This window comes from Phalaenopsis equestris, unplaced genomic scaffold (assembly GCF_001263595.1).
Source record: "Phalaenopsis equestris unplaced genomic scaffold, ASM126359v1 Scaffold000032, whole genome shotgun sequence".
Lineage (NCBI taxonomy): Eukaryota > Viridiplantae > Streptophyta > Magnoliopsida > Asparagales > Orchidaceae > Phalaenopsis > Phalaenopsis equestris.
In genome coordinates, this window is record NW_018164474.1 from 334,246 (window position 1) to 352,080 (window position 17,835).

The 17,835-nt window shown below is 34.0% G+C and overlaps 1 protein-coding gene across 1 annotated transcript in view; it reads right to left on the minus strand.

Annotated features, from left to right (window-relative positions):
- Positions 1 to 16,813, minus strand: part of LOC110018727 — a 26,992-nt gene extending 10,179 nt beyond the window's left edge. Inside the window, exons 1-5 of the mRNA XM_020716139.1 lie at positions 16,737 to 16,813; positions 16,195 to 16,414; positions 15,345 to 15,461; positions 15,115 to 15,264; positions 5,716 to 5,774 (exon numbers count right to left, since the gene is read on the minus strand). Coding sequence (XP_020571798.1) covers positions 5,716 to 5,774; positions 15,115 to 15,264; positions 15,345 to 15,461; positions 16,195 to 16,374 — 506 coding nt within the window. The 5' untranslated portion in view covers positions 16,375 to 16,414; positions 16,737 to 16,813. The remainder of the gene's footprint in view (positions 1 to 5,715; positions 5,775 to 15,114; positions 15,265 to 15,344; positions 15,462 to 16,194; positions 16,415 to 16,736) is intronic.
- Between the last annotated feature and the right edge of the window lie 1,022 nt (positions 16,814 to 17,835).

Consider the following 17,835-nt stretch of genomic DNA (forward strand, 5'->3'; position numbering starts at 1 on the left):
CAAATGAATATATCTGTGATAGGGTTGGTGTAGCTCTTGTGGCGGACAAAATTAGAGAAAGTCGTCTTAGATGTCTCGACAACCTAACATCTCATTTGGCTCAATCGAAGTCACAACAACTCCTCTAGCACTGAACTGTTATCAGAAAATATTTTTGATTCCACCGAAGGATCAATTCTAACATTTATTTCTCTGCAGACTGGAAGACAGAAAAACAACAGGAACTTCTTGGTTTTAACCCATAAACAAAATGGTAGTAACTTTCTCCAATGGTCTCAATCTATGTCCTTGTTCATCAAAAGGTGTAAGAAATTTCGTCATCTCACTATTGTGATTCGTGAACCTCCAAAGACTGACCCAGAGAATTCCATGGTCAGGTCGTGGCTAATCACCTCCATGAAGACTTCTATTGGCCAATCATATATGTTCCTTCTGCTAGTGCACTCTGGACGATAGTCTGTAATACCTACTCAGATGTAGAGAATTCCAGCCAAATCTATGAGATATCTAAGAAAATTCGTGAGGCAAAACATGGATCGAAGACCGTGAGCTAGTACAATAATGATCTAGTTGCATTATAATGGAATGCGACATGAATTATGAGTACAATTGAAAATCTCCGACTGACCTATCTCTCTTCTAGAAAATTGTCGAAAAGGACCGCATGCTCTAATTTTTGGCAAGCCTCGACAAAGATCTTGACAAAGTTCGGGGTGGTATCTTTGACCGAGATTCTCTTCCACCCGTGTTGCTTTCATCGATATTCGTCGCAAAGAAAGCAAGAAAGTTGTCATGCTTGGTGCGTCTACTCCATCTGTCGAAATATCCACCTTGGTCTCTAATAGCGAGCAACCCCAGGCTGGCCACACCATATGTGATTACTGTCACAAGCCCAATCACACTCGCGATAAATGTTGGAAGCTCCACGAGAAACTTACATCTAAACCTTTGGTCAAATCTTCTGTTGTCAAGGGTCTCGCTACAACTTCTAAATCCAATACAGTATTAGAATCCTTCAATTCTCTTAAAAGCCAAATGGAGCACTTAATCAAGCTAGTCGTCGAACTCCCACGTTCGTCAAGGAACCAATCATATGGAACTCACTTCTTTTGCCCATTCTAGTCCATGGATCATTGATTCAGGTGTCACAGGCCACATGACTAGAAGCTCTCAAGCCATCTCGACATATATCCTTTGCTCAGGGAAAGATAATGTCAAAATTGTTGACGGATCCCAAAATTCCATTGCTTGTAAAAGATTTCTTATATTAACAACAGGTCAAAACTCTGGAATATGTGTTACATGTACTTATGTTGAAGTGTAACATTTTATTTGTCAGTAAGTTGACATATTACATTGCTTGTGTTGCTCATTTTTCTTTTGATGTCAGTCTTGCAAGATCGTTGTTTGGGGAGGATGATTAGAACTGCTAAGCATGTGGGCAGGTTCTACTTCTTCCAAGAAAAAAACACGAAGAAAGAGGACACTACACCCAGTAGTTGAAATTTATCTAGGTCCACTAAATGCCCTATTATGTTGTTACACTGTCGTTTGGGTCATCCTAGTTTCCAGTATCGAAAACAATTGCATCTATTGATGGTTGCTAATAAAAATCCTTCTAATTTTAAATGTGAAACTTATCAATTACCTAAACATCTTTGTGTTTCTTATCATCCCACAAGTACACACATTTCGCTCATTTCTCTATGGGGACCCTCTCGCACTTCTAGCCACACCAAAAAACGGTAGTTTCTTATTTTGATTGATGGTCATACTCGGACAAAGTGGGTCCATACTTCAAAAGATAAATTTGAAGCTGCTCTCACTTTAAAAAAATTTCACATATTTATTTTAACCCAATTCAAAACTCATTCAAGCCCTTCGAACTGATAATGGTCATAAATTTTTTAACTCTATATTAGGAGAATTCTTAATAAGAGCATCATCCATCATAGTTCGTGTACCGACACTCAACAAAATGGGATAACAGAAAGAAAAAACTGACATCTCATTGACGTTACTCGCACCATTATGTTTCACTATAATGTCTCAAAACGTTTCCTGAATGATGTCATTCTTACCGTCACTTATTTAAAAAATTCACAACTTTCGTACCATGTTAGCCACTTTAAGATCGTGCTTTCTTAACAATCGGGTTTTCTCCACTTAAGATCCCAAAACTTTTGGATGCACGGCCTTTGTTCAGAACGCGGCGCAAACTTGCAGTCAACTTAATCTCAGATCCATAAAATGTGTTTTCCTCGGATACTTGGTTCCATGACCCTACCACCAACAATGCATATGTGAGTGTTGATGTCTCCTTTTTTAAAAGTGTTCCCTACTTTTCTAACTCAACCTCCAACGAGGGAAAGCTAAAGTTTTTAGACATTATTCCTTACTCTACCCTTATGGATTCCCCCCCACCCTCTGTTCCTTTGGTTCCACCCACTTCTACCACCAAGAAGCCCTCTGTCCCTTTGGTCCCATCAACACATCCTCCTACTCTCCGTGTCTACACTCGACGCACTCATTTTGATGCACCTACTCTGGAGCTTGCAAACCACTTAATGGACCGTGAATCCCCTCCAGACGATATCCTAAGCACTACTCCTACTCAAAGTCAGTTTCTTTAGTAAGGTAAGCAATCAAAAAGGCTTTCTCTATTCCATGGAAAACTATGTCTCTCTTCATTGATTATCACCGACCTATACAGCATATGTTATAACCCCGACCAATCCTCAGCTTCAATCTACCATTGAGGATGCCACACCAACCCAGCTTGGAAAGTTGTTATGGAGGAGATGAATGCCCTTCAACAAAATCACACTTAGGACATTGTTGATCTTCCTTGAGGCAAGAAAACAGTGGAATGCTTATGGATTTTTAGCATCAAGGTTTAATCTGATAGATCCTTTGAACGCATCAAGGCACAATTGGTCGTCAAAGGGTACCCACAGACCTACGGAGTTAACTATGAGAAGATATTTGCTCTAGTTTCTAAATTAAACACCATTTGGGTACTCTTATTTGTTGCAGTGAATCCGGATTGGCCCTTATTCTAGCTTGATGTCAAGAATGTGTTCCTAAATGGGGAGCTTAAAGAGGAAGTAGACATGATTATTCCTCCATGCTTTGATTTCACTGTCTCTTAGGGGCAAGTATGTAGACTGCGAAAATCCCTCTATGGATTGAAGCAATCACCATGATCATAGTTTGGAAAATTCACAAAGGTGGTGGTAGGCCAACAATTCACTCAGGCCCAATCGGACCACACTCTTCTTCTAGCATTCCTCCAGCGGTCAAGTAGTGTCTATCTTGACGATATTGTTCTCACAGGTAATTATCTGCCAGCATTGGAGTTTCAGTAGTGTCTATCTTGACGATATTATTCTCACAGGTAATTATCTGCCAGCATTGGAGTTTCTGAAAGGCACTCTTGTTAGGAATCTCTCTGGTACTTCTTAGGCATAGAAGTTCCTCGTTCATCTCAGGGTACTTGTCAATCTTAGCGAAGATATGTGATTAACCTTTTAACAGAGAACAATTTTCTCCTGTGCAAACCAGTGATTGTCCCGATGGATCCCAATAAAAAATTTAATATTCCCAATTTTATCCCTTTAAACAAAACTCACTACCAACATCTGGTTGGGAAACTCATCTACATTGCCCATACATATCCCGACATATGATGCGCAGTTGGGATAATCAGTCAATTCATTCATGATCCTTATGAGCCAACCACCAAGTCCACTATTTAAAAGACACGCTAAGCTCAGGTTAGTTTTTTTCCCATCACACCTCATGTTCTATTACAGTTTACACAGACGTAGATTGGGTTGGGTCCGTCTATGATCGGCAATCTATCTCGGTGTACTGCTCAATTTTGTGGGGAAACCAGGTCACATGTAAAAGCAAGAAGCAATTTGTAGTTGCTCGAAGCAATGTAGAAGACAAATTTTAATCCATATCCCTGGGAATTTGTGAGTCTCTCTGGTTACGCATCATGCTGCACAAACAACGTATGACAGTCTCCGCTCCCTTACAGTTTTTTTGTGATAACAACGTTGTCATTAGCATTGCTCACAACCCGATCCATCATTATCGCACGAAGCATGTTGAGATTGATTGTTACTTCATTAAGGAAAAGCTGGAGTTCAGAAAAATTTGTATTTATCCAGTGGTCAGTTGGCAAATATTCTCACAAAGAACCTTCCTTGGCCACTGTTCGATGATTTCAAATCCAAGTTGAACATAACTGACATCTATACTTTAACTTGAGGGGGAGTATTAGAATACTAATATGCATATTTCTGTATTAATTGCTTTGATTTACTTTTATTTACTTTCTTTTTTCCTTTATTATGTTTTTATTTATTTCTTAACTAGTAGATCTTGTAATGGATATTTATACCACTCTTTGCATCAATAAGAATTACCTTCAGTTCTATTATAATAGGTAGCAAGTATCTCTGAGTTATTTAAATAGTTTAGTTTTCAAATTAATGTGCTCAATAGCATGCTTAGCAATTTTAACATTGAAAGAGTTCATAATCAAAACATTTTCAGAATCATTTATTTCTTCATTGAATTCATGTAATTGATTTACTTCTTCACTGAATCCCTATATGACATTTAAAACAAACTTTAGCATATATGTTGAAGCCAAAGTAGCAGCTAAATATTTTCACTTCAAAGTTTTGCTAATAGTTGTGCTACTTAGTTCAAAAGCAAGAATTTGAGTATGATTATTTTAACAAAGGCATGCTTCAAGCATATGAACAAATTCTTGTAGGTGCAAACTTATTGGTGGTAGTTCAAATCCAAAGGCAAGTTGAAAGGCCTCAAGTGAATTAACGGTCATTGATGTTATTCACCTTTTAGGAGAAATTTTAAGCCAGCTATAAACCAAAAACCTTTTTTTTTAGATCCTTCCTCATTTCAAATGTAAAAATGATTCTTCAGACTTATTCATGTACTCAATTAGATAAAATAATCAAAATGACCCCCCTGACTACTTGCAAAGGGCTAAGATGATCTCAAATCATGCAAAAGGCCAAATTAGCTCCCAGAATATTCAGATAGAGATTAAAATAGTCCCCAAACTCTACAAGAAAGGACTAAAATACCCTGTTGGAAGACCATTTATGTTATTATTTAAATAGTCTTGAGATTAAATCAGCCTTTTAGAAAATCTGAGGCTATTTGGTCCCATGCAAATGGTCAAAGGACCATTTTTGTCATTTTCTCTATTTATTTATAATCTTTGTTCTATAATTTAAGTGAGTTAAGTTCATCAAACAGTCAATGTACATAAAATTAAGGAAAGTATTTTTCTTTCAAACAAAATAGAGATAGGTTCTAATACTAATTCACTCCATACCCCAAAGCTTGCGTGATAATGGATTGGCAGCTCATTATTTTTCCAAATATGGATTGTTAAAAAAAATTACCGATAAAAGATAGAATCCATCGAGCAGGCCGCCTAATCAAGTTTTAAGAAGTCAGCATAGGGATAAATATAAAATTATGGTAAACCAATGTTCTTGTCATTGTAAAACAGATGTTAATACCAGGCAAATCAAAAAGTCTCTAATTGGTTCATTACAGTCAGGAGTAACGAAACTTCAATAAGACTGACTTACACAATGCATCCACAATCTCACCAAAAATTATTAGATCAAATCAATCAATAGCGATAAATATAAACAGACTAACCTGCTAGCTTCGAGTAATGGCAGATGATCGTTCTGTGGCTTTTCAATCAAGTTTTTGACCTAGGAAAAGAAAAACAGAAAGCACTAAGACAATGCTAAAAGGTTAACTGTCATCATGCAAAATAGCTGTTAAATGCATGTGGTTAAAATAAGAGTTACAGCAGATGATCACTTTGGAGCTTTTCAAACAGTATTTGACCTAAGGAAAAAAAACAAAATGCGCTCAGATGTCAAAATTTAGATGCACCTTCACACAATAGCAATTAAATGCGTGTAGTTAAAATAAATGGCAGCTGCCGTAAGAAAAACTTATGTTACCACAGGCCTTGTCAAATAAGCTATTTAAAAAGTACTCACAAGGAATAGCACACTTAAAAGCTACAAATAGTTTTACTCCGCCGAATCTTAAAAAACAAAAAAAAACCGAACCAGCTTAGAATAGAACACTTATGCTTGATATCTAAAAAGCTTTTGTTCACGCAGTCATAAAAATTTTCAAACATGACAAATAAGCAATTTAATAAAGTCAACCCTAACAAACACGCAAATATCATGAAAATTCAACAGTATGAGCTCGCCCAACTCTCTCAAGTTGATGAATTTGCTCATGGTGAATTCGCTAAACTCAAACTGAACTCGTCAAACCAACCAAACTTAAGTACATTCAAGCTGGCTAACTATTCGTTAAAGCTGAGGACTTGGGACGACATCTTCAAATTAAGTCGGCCATAATATAGTCAGGTTATACACCTCATGTATATTACAATGAGTTAAAATAATTCTCACTGTGTACTTTTTATTATTCATTGTTGACCTCATTTTTGTGAGGTCTTTTCTTCTTGTGTACTTTTTATTATTCATGTATCTCAATTTGTAGCACATCCTATAGCGCTCAATTCCTTGTCCAAATCTATAAATAAGGGAAAGCTAGGACTACACGATCACATGTATACAATTCTTGCAATTAATAAAAAAAACAAGCCTTTATCCCGCCAGGTGGGATTGGCTACATGAATGTTTTTTCTCCATTGTGTCCTACTGAGCGTCATATTTTCATTTAATTCTAATAAATTAAGATTATTTTTTATAAAACATGCCTAAGTCTTTTTACCTCTACCTTTCTTAACATAAGTCGAATCTAAGATATCTACTCTCCGAACTGTTCTTAACATAAGTCGAATCTAAGATATCTACTCTCCTAACCAGATCATCAGATGGTTGGCGTTTAATGTGACCAAACCATCAAAGATGACTCTCTCTAATCTTGTCTTCCACCGGAGCTACACCAACCCTTTAATGGTCGACCAATAAACATTCGAGAAAATAAAAAGCAAGAAATATACAATTTTATGAAGACTGAAAAATCAACTTTTCAAGAAAGATAGTTTATACATCTTCCAAGTAAAAAAATAATATTAGGAATTTTGCTTTCTTATTTAATTAATTAATTTATTAGTTATAATACTAATTGTGCATTCATTGTTTTAATCAACTAATTAATTTATTAGTTTATCCGTCTTCCAAGCAAAAGTACTACTAGGAATTCTTGCAATTAATCAATTCTATTTAAATGCCTGAAGATCTTACTCTATGCCAAGAACTAGAAGGGGCAAGAACATTTGTTTATATTTATAACTCAAAGCTTGGTTTAATTCCAAATCTTTAGTGTAGAAAGGGCAAGAAATTAGGCAAGAACATTGGTTTATGTTTATAACATAAACCCTAAAAAAAGATTAGAGAAGAATGGATCAGAGAGACTTTAGCAAAGCATGGAGCACTAAGACTGTTACTTCATGACAGCTAGCAGGGATGGAAAATAGATCGGGAAGATCACCCAAAGGTTTCTGGAGCAGATTTCAAGAACTTCCAGGGTATAGCTCCCAGAGAAGCCATCTAATTTAACCATCAGGAGACATTTTACTGCAAGAGCTTTTCCCTCAACTCCAACAAATTATGAGATGTCCTACCCAAATACTAACAAAGAAGACTCGTATCTCTTGCCTTTCAAAGCGAGCAAATATGCTGCAAAGAGGAAGCCACAACTGAAAAACACCTTTTCTAAGGACATCACAAGCTAATTGTACTGCAAAGTTTCAGGTTTCACAACTTGGTCTTTACAAAAATTTAACATGACAAATCATGTCGCCTATTTTTCTTTACTCGGCATGAAGAATGCTTTGAAATGCATGTTGTTTTCCACTAATTCCAAGAAGTCAGTCTCAAGTGGGTTTCCTGCCTGAAACTCTGGAGGATTACATCATTCATTATGTTCAAAAGGATATTTCTCTCATTTGTCAGCACATAATGATCATTGAAGAAATCACAAAACAAGAAAAGTTGTTGAGGAACTTCATCAATACTTGCTCAAGAAGAGATGGAAGAGATGCTGGTAGTGAAAGAAGTGCAGCCAACTGTCTATTGAGCTGCCATTACCCTGGGGCCCGGAGAAGGTGCTTTTTGTTTTGCAATTGGATTACAACAACTGAGAATTTTAGCTTGCCGGAACATGCCAACAGTAATTGCAGTGCAGAGTATAATAGTGAGATGGTTGCATTAACTTCAAGTTGACCAAGTATTTTTGAAAACATAGGGAAATTTTGATAATTTCCGAGGTATTGATAAAGTATTTTTAACATCCAAAAAAAAGGTTATTTTTTTCAATTTTGAAAAGCCAACCGTAGGCGGGTCTATTAACCACTCAGAATGAATACATCATTCATTGAGTTCAAAAGACTCACCTAATTGTCCAGTGGCTATTGACGAATTCACAAACCATATTGAGGATAATGTAGAAACTAGGCAAGTCACTATGGAATTCATCACAAGGTTCCCGAAAGAAATGTTAGAAGTGAAAAATTCGGAACCGACTATAACTCAAACTGCCCTTACTATCTGAGACAAGGACCTTTATAGCAACAGAGAACATTGGTCAAGTTATTGGAACTTTCTAATAGTCATCGTAATGCAAAGTAAAATAGTGAGATAGTTATATTGGCTTTAAGTCGACTAAAAAGCTTTCAACAGTTAGGAAAATTTTGACAATTTTCCAGAGAGTAAAGATTGTTCACAATCTCACCCACAACAACATTTCAATCAAGATAGGCGAGCTCAACATTAAAGCAAAAAATGATGGGAGAAGAAGATATAAGTTGTCGATATCAATGCATCATAATTTGACTAATATGTTGTTACATGTTTCAAGGGCTAAGCTTATAGAGGTCATACAAAACAAAGATTACTTCAAGCGATATGCTTTGATGAAGACGGGTCTAATACAACTTAACCACTATCACAAATTGTTGTCAATCACTAGTTCATCGCAATTCATTTACTTGAAAAAGAATTATAGTCAACTATGTATGAATGATATGAGAGTATCACCAAAAAAAAATTATGAAGATAAGTGGTGCGCTCTTATGTTTAATGGATGGACTGATAATACAGAACGATCCATAAGTAATTTTTTGGTTAATTCAACTTCAGGCACTATATTCTTAGAGTTTATAGATGCATAATATTCAGAAACTGCAGTCAAACTCTTTGAATGCTTATATGCACAAACAGAAAAAATTGGAGAAAATGTTCTTCAAGTGATTACAGATAATCACTCTATATATGTTCTTGCAAATCTGTAATTTATTTTATTTACTATTAAATTCATATATATTATTTTTATTTAAATTAATAAAATCTCAATATATTTTCTTGTTTATGTAGGTCAAATGCTAATGGAAAAAAATGCACATGTATTGAACACTATGTGCAAGACATTGTGTTGATCTTATGTTAGAGAATGTTGAAAAGATAACTTAGGTGAAAAATACTATCAAAAAAGGTTAGAGTTAATTGGATACATATATAATCATGGACTTGTTTTTAAAATGATGAGAAATTATACTAGTGCGGAATTGATGAGACCAGGCATCATTCATTCTGTAATTTCATTTCTCACTATTATCAATATTTATTAAAAAAAAAATTAAGGCGTATGTTTGTCTCAAAAGATTGAAATAAGTCTAGATTTATTATTGATTATAAAGAAAAAAATGTGAAGGAGATCATCTTTAAATCTAGCTTTTAAAATGAAGTTTTTTATATTATGAAAGTTATGAGTTCAACAGTGAATATGTTTGGATTAGTAGACGGCGACAAGTGACAAGTAATGGGTTACATTTATGGACAAATATAATGATGCAATCAATGGTGTATTTAGAGAAGAAAAAAGAAGTATGAATCTTTCATATTAATTGATAGCATATGAAAGTGAAAACTCTGACAACCATTGAATCAAATTGGATATTATCTTAATCCGAATTTTTTTTAAGAACAAGTCTAAGATACAATCAAATGCACACTTGATGAAAGACATATATGTAATCATTAACAAGTTAAAGGAAGAGACAAATGAAAGAATGATATAGATTAAGAAGTTTTTATTTAAAATCCTACTAGAGGTCTTTTTGCAACTTAGTATGTTATCCTTAAAAGAGAAAAGAAAGCTCAAGGTATGATTAATTAAAATTTCAATTTTATCTTCATTATTAATTAAACATTTTTTAAATATAAGATTATAATTATAACAGTAGATTGATGGGATATTTATGATGCATTAACTCCAACTTTACAAAAACTAACTATCAAAATATTAGGATTGACCTTTGGTGTTCCTAGTTGTGACAGAAATTGGAGTGCCTTCGAGTAGGTTAATAATTCATAAATTTTAAACATCTTAAATAACTTATATATTTTATAAATTCATTTTATTATTTTTTTATAGATTCATACAAATAAGAAAATTTGACTAGATCAAATGCTCTTTAATATTTTACTAAAGAGAAGATTCAATTTAAGAGATACTATCGATCAAATTAGTTTGAATTCAATTGATGAAAGTTGTGATAAATTGCTGGAGAAATGGAGAATGCTACTAAGCAATAATTTAGTGATGAAGATCAAACTTCGAGATAAATTAAAGAAACTTTGGAAGAAGTTGATTAAAGATGGCCTGTAAGATTTTATTGGGCAAAAAAGAAGGGGTTCATCTCAATGATGATGAGTTCACCTAGACATGTATCTACTTCTCCTGTGTCATCAAGAGAAGATGAAATTTATTCACAAGAAGAAGAAGAAGAAAATTTGAAGGTGAAGAAATTCTACCTGAAGGTGAAAGAAATTATGTGAATGTAATAGATGACAATTGATTTACTTTAGCTTATTGTATGAAATTTGAGACTTCATTAGTTTATTTATGCTTTAAAATTTAGATTTTGTTGAGCTATAATTTTTTTTCCAATGTTTTAGCTTTTACTTATTACACTAAATTATCATAAATATTTTGTCAATTTAAATTTGCAAGTTCACATTTAATGTTTGCCTTTAAGTTTAAGTATTGAACCACAATTTTTTCTACTTTGTATGAATTTTTTAAGTTATATTTTGAGTTTTATAATTATTTATGAATGCATTTAAATTATTAGTTTCATATAATCTATTACTAATTTAATAGCATTTAGGGTTTCGTATTTCATATAACCTAACAAAGTATCGCATAACTCTATGTTTTGCACTTTGAAGCAAAAATAAATTCATGTGCATCTCATTGCGCTTTGGTAATTTTGGCTTTCACAATCCTAAACCCATCTTCACAAACAACGGCTTATGCCTACCAGCATTATGGCTGCCCCTCTTCCCTGTTGCCCCATTACTTCAACCACCAAAGATTGTCAATCAATTTGAGCAGATAAGAAAATCCTAACTGTAACCTATCAGCGGGACGAGTAGTGCTCAGCCCAACAACTTCAGTGGCAAAAATAGGAACAAAAATATATCTCAAGGCTGAAGTCACAGGAGCTGTAGTCATCACAGGAGAAACCGCAGGAGTTAGAATGATGCTTGAAGTTTTGACATCAGAAACTGCAGAAGGAATATGCGAAGTCTATACTTGAATTGGAGATTTAAGGCATGAACTCACTTCCCCATGCTATACTAGCTACTGTTGCTCGCGTACAACTTCAACACAGCGAGAAGTAGAAATAGTCACAGCATTAGAATCCTAATCTTCATAACTAAAGATGAATTCTTCAAAGTTATTATATGGGCGATCTCCTCTTTTACTATTCTTTTTGTAGCATCTCCTTCCAAGAATCTCATATTTAAAAAATATATATATAATTTAAAAAATGAGTTGGCAAATAAAAACAGCTAAAAAGGCCAAATAGAGCACTCACATCAGCGCAAGAGAAATATTTCTTAATGATTTTTGAGTCAAGATAAGAAAGAAAATTGAAGTAAATTAAATTTTATTTAATTACATAAAGTTTCCAAAGTTTCCTTCCTTTAAGTCCGATAAGCTGAAACTCTCATTCAGGAATAAGGCCAACTTCATCATAACCAGCCACTGCTTAATACACTCAACAAAATAATACTTTTGATCCCAATTTTTTATGTTAATTTTCTAACCCGGACAACATGATATTATTGGATGTGAAACATACACATCCATCCTTGCAGACCTTAATGGTGAAAAGTAGGGAAAAAAATGATGTTCCGTAAAATTTTTTCTCTGAGAGGTGGATAATAAAAGAAAAAATGCTAAATGATTTCAGCATAATTTGAGCAGGGGCAATTTCATAGACATGTATTAGTTCAACCAACTCTAGGCATTGAGAAAACACCAAGCTGTCTAAATTAAGTCTTCATAGCAACATAATTCATTCTCAATAATGTATCCAGGAACTCAAGAAGCATGTGGAGCTCTAAATAAACATGAATTATCCAACACAGATCATTTGAAACCCCATTGCCCGTGCAATCATAACTTTAGATAAGTGAGAGCTCTTGCATTCTTGGAGCAACTTATAAATCTTCTTCAAGGCATTTATGAGGTGTACTGTCAAAAGTCGATGCAAGACCAACTGGAGCTCTCGAGTTGCTTTAGCATTAATCTTCACCAAAATGCTCACTGATATTACGGCATTAAAATTTGGGAAATGTAAAGAAAAATTCTCTGATTCAACATCGTTTTAGCAAAAGATGGAGTACCATTACTTTTTCTCAATAGCAGCCTCCATGGTTATTGAAGTAATTTGCTCTGCTAAACAAATTGAGATCACCAAAGTCATCTCCAAAAATACACAAATTACTAAAACCGATAATTATGATACAATTTAGCGAGTTCTTATGATTACTTGTGTAAGAAGATCATCAACAATTTTGGAGACACCTTTCAACAAAAAAGAATCACCAATTGGCTAAAAAGGAAGATCTACTGCAGGTTCCCCAAGAGAATTAGCTATTTTATCCTAGACGACATCATCTTTCTTCTTAGTCGCCTCAACAAGTTTAAGTTACATTCTATCTTTTTTATACCGCTTAAAAATGCTAGCAACAATAGCGTTCTTCAAAATTTTAATTTTATCCTTTGGAATAATCATTTTGACGCAGAGTTGTAGAGCTTAAAGCAAGAAGGAGATCAAAAGAATATAAACCTTTCACTAAGGCGGGGGATGTTTATTTATAAGGCACTGATTGTGTTGAAACTGACAAAATGATAATAGAATCAAATTACCACAAACATTAATGCAGACCAAATCTTAATAGCTATCAATAATACTAAATACAAATATGTTTGAAAATATAAAAATATTCTACCCATTTGTCTTTTGAGGAAGCAACGAATTCGGCAAGTAAAAATTCTCTCCAAAGGAAAGTGTCAAAAACATAATATTGCTATAAATTAAGAAAATATAATTTTTATTATTTTCATTATCTTAATATTTTCATAATTACCTTTGAAAATTACATGAAAATCAGAAAAATAAATGTACACCCAAATATCCTGCAACTTCAACAGCATGAACTCACACAGCTAACATTGGAGCACTCAAGTTAGCACAGGTGGCTATTTACTTAACCTAACCTACTAGCTAACCCTTAGTGAACTCATCAAGCTCGGTGAACTCGTCAGCCCAACCAAGCTTAAGCATAGTCATTGAAGTTCTTGAACTACTCGTCAAAGCAGACTGACTTAGAACTACTAGTCAAAATTGTTGACTTGGAACAATGACTTCTATAAGTCTAAGTATATAATTGGGTTATATCTATTTTACAGCAAGTACTCGATCGGTTTTAAAAGAAACTTCTATTATTCATGAAACATAATTTATAGTTGATCCTCGTTCAAACCCAGGTCAAAACCTATAAATGAAGGTTGTCGGAAGAGAAGAGCACAGGGCTATGCAATCACACAATTTTATACAATTCTTATAATCAATAAATCCTGGTAAAATCTCAAAGCAACTTACCATAAATTCTCCTCTTGCTGTTATTTTTGTCCTCATCTTTTCATTGAGTATTAATATGGTTATGGTGTAAACCATGGACAATTCAGGATCCAACCCTTTCCAAGATGACATTGATCATTCCAAGGATTCATCTAGCATGACTACTATTGTTTGAAAAGCCATGTGAAAAGTGATCGGCAAAAACTATGGTACTTGTTTAAAATTTGTTGATTTTTATTTGAAAGAGCTGTTACTGAGCTGCTATTTTGTTTGATTGCTTATTGGTTGTATCACTGTTTTCACTTCTCATCAAAAAAATTCTCAGGGGATAGATAAGATCTTCTCAATGTCATTGTATTGAGGGAGGGAGGAGAGCTTGATGTGACTTGTGATGTCATCATTACAGGTCATACGGTTGCTGATTGCAAAATACTATTGTTCTAATCTTCTTGGAATTGTTGGATTGAGCAAGAGGGCAAGCATATTGCAATAACGTCACAACCGTGTGTCCCCATTTGTCGGAGCTTCTCATCATAATCCCCTTAGGTTGGGATTAAGGCCATAAAATCAACAAGGAGCGTCCATCGTATGACAATGTTTCCCAATGCTGGTTTGTGTGGGGTTTTAGATAGGAAGGGAATTTTAAGGGTATAAACAGATCAGCAATACTAGGGATGTAAATATATTTACATATATTCCAAATAGTAGGAATGAAAATGAAACCTAGCAATCAAAATGCAAGAGCAATAGCATGCTAAACTACTGAGGAGTGGCGTATGAATTTGTTAAGGTAGAAACCAAACGAGGCAAAATTTGCATTTCCAAAAGCAAACACAACAGATAAAGCAGAATCCAAACAAAGCATAAAGCATCGGTAGCATTTATCCACTGAACTTTTCAATCAACAAGTCAAACAACCAAATGGACTGATTGATAGCATTCTAGATAATCTCCTCAAGCATTCTAGATAATCTCCTCAAAAGTACTAAAACTGAAACTCTTAAATCTCTCAAAGCCAATCCTATCCAATAGCATAAACATTTCAGACTATGATTAAAATACCCAACTTGGACTTGAAGTTAATTTCTAAATACTTGGGGGAGCTTAAGAGAGCCTACCTTCGCCAGCAATTCCTGGCTCTCAGGTGGTTGCTTCTTGAGAGACTGTGGTAGTATTACAGTTAGCAGCTCTGGCTTTTCTGCTCTTAGAGCTCCTCTTATAACAGCCGCATTAGTTCCTGATGCTCCAGAAGTATAGATATGATTTTTCTGTAACAAAATTTGTTCACAAGTTAGATAATATTTCAGAAGCGTATGAGAATAACAAGACAAGAAGTACTAAATAATACCGTGATCACCATAGCATAACTTAGAATCTCAATAAGCTGCTGATGCATGAATCCCATATTCCGTGTCCCAAAGAAGCCAATTGCTCTAGGTCCTTGCTGCTGGATGGCCAATAATTCCTGCAAATTGAAGTAACAGATATCAGAGTAGGAGAAACCTAGCAATGCACACTCACATTAATGATGCACTAGTAGAAGCATAAATTGAAAAAAGATAAGTTACATTAAGAAGCCAAGTCACCAAGCAACAGAAAAAAGAAAATCTTATTAGAGTCCGGGTTTTTTATAATATTAGTACCTGGCTTGGTTTCTTGGACTCATGATAAGTGTAATAAGATGAACCAGTAAAATAATTCAGTTAAAAAAATCTAATATTTCGCTATCTTCTATCCACATGAGCTACATTCTAATTATCCATAAAATGATACGACAAAAAATCCTTTAATCCTGATATCAGGTTATGAGAAAAAAATCAAATGAAATCATAGACTACAAATCAATGAATAATACAAACGACTAGCAGCAAGGATGCAAACCTGCCAAAGAATCACCCTTCTATCTCGAGATATATCTGCTAGGAATATAACCAATAATGGCAACCCAATGAGAAATACCTCGAGGGATTTTTCTCTTAGAAAAGCATATGTGATGCAAGAAAATTTTAATTTTTTTAATTACGCTAATCAACTTTTAACTAAATTTTGAAAATTTGCTAACAATGACACAAATGGATCGACTGATTTAAAAGAATCACAGCACATTAAGACAAGCTGCTTCAAAATAACCAATATATGTAGGATGGAACAGCATTTGAGTAAAAGTCAAGCAAAAATAATGAGAAGAATCTAAATACCTGTAAATAATCAATATCCGGAATTGGCTTGTACTCTGATACAACCACTGTGGCAGAACCTTCAACAATAGACTGAGCTTGTGTCGGAACTTGGGGACCAACAACCTCATCAGAACCAAACATATATTGGTTATCCTGAGATTCATTTTCCAATGAACTCGCATCCCCATGTCTTCTCATAAGTCCACACGACAGTAACTATGCAAATAAAAAAGAGCCCCTGGCAGTAAATCATTAGTAAAAACCAAATATACAACGACAATTAAGAAAGGGAAGTAAAAAAACTAAGAGCATTAGAATGATGAAATACAAGAGTTCATAAATTAAATTTTAGGCATGTAGAAATGCTTTGCATAAAGGAGGTGTAAGAAAGTTAATTTCTATTAAAGTGTTATACAACCTCATAAATACATTGGGCAAGTAATACTCTGATAAGGGTTGTTGGGTAAAGTTAAATAAATGGACCTCTACATAAAACAATTAAAAACTATCGTTCTACTCCAATGAATAAATAATTATACGTAGGGTGATGGTCATAATACTTGTGTGAGCATGATCCACACAACCCCATGTGAGTGTGGCACTCCTTTTCAAGAGCGCACTTCACCGTTGTGCCTGAGTGTGAGAAACATTTTTCATAAAGGTTAGAACTGATATAATCAACCTGTGTTGCTAGAAGAATCAAAAGCATAAAACTTTGTAAAGAGAATAGTCAGTAAAGAAACTATTAACTTATGAGAATTTGTACACAAGCGTAGGTGATAAACAAATGAGGAAAGAAAATATATAATGTCAAATAGTAAAGTTAAAAAGTGCGAGATCTAAGAACTTAGACGTAGTTAGATGCAGTATAATAGATAATAGTAAGAGCTTAGTTAAAGATGACAAAATAAAAAAATAAAAGCTATATTTTAAAGAAATAATAAGTGTTCTACGGCTCATTACCGTTTTTCTTTGAAAAATTTAACATGCAAAATCATGGGGTATATTATGGATTAATCCACATAAGTCAAGTGAATTTAGCTCTACATACGATACAAGAAGTGAAACTTCAAACAAGATGAGATGTCCGTTGAGATTTGACAAGTAATGACTGATATTAAAGTAATTTAATTAGAATTTATTTTTAATCAAATCTTGAAGACTAAGGGGCTATTTGGAAGCATATTTTTAACAGAATTTAGGCATTAATTTAACTTAAATCCAACCAAAGATAAAAAATGCGACATTTAAATTCTACGCTCCATTGAATGGAATATTTGCTTGTTCCGTCCTATTTTCAAAGTAAATCCAAAATTATTAAATCTCATTTGCAGATGGATTTAAAAGATTTTCCATGGAAGGTGCTTCTCCATCAATAATGATTTGATAAATCCAAATTTATCGGATTAGTAAATCATATTTAAAATAAATCCGGGACGCAGCCAAACACCGCCTAAGAGAACGCTAAATAATTGAAAAAAAAAATATTTTAATACAATTATTCATAATCAAAAGAGCTTACTATAATTATGGTAATTATAGAGTAATTAAGTGTCATAAAATGAAGTAATGCAAGAGATTAATGAAGTATAAGATATCAAAAAAACAATTTTGTGGTTGCCACAAAGATAAACTGCAAGGAAATTTTGGGATTAAGGT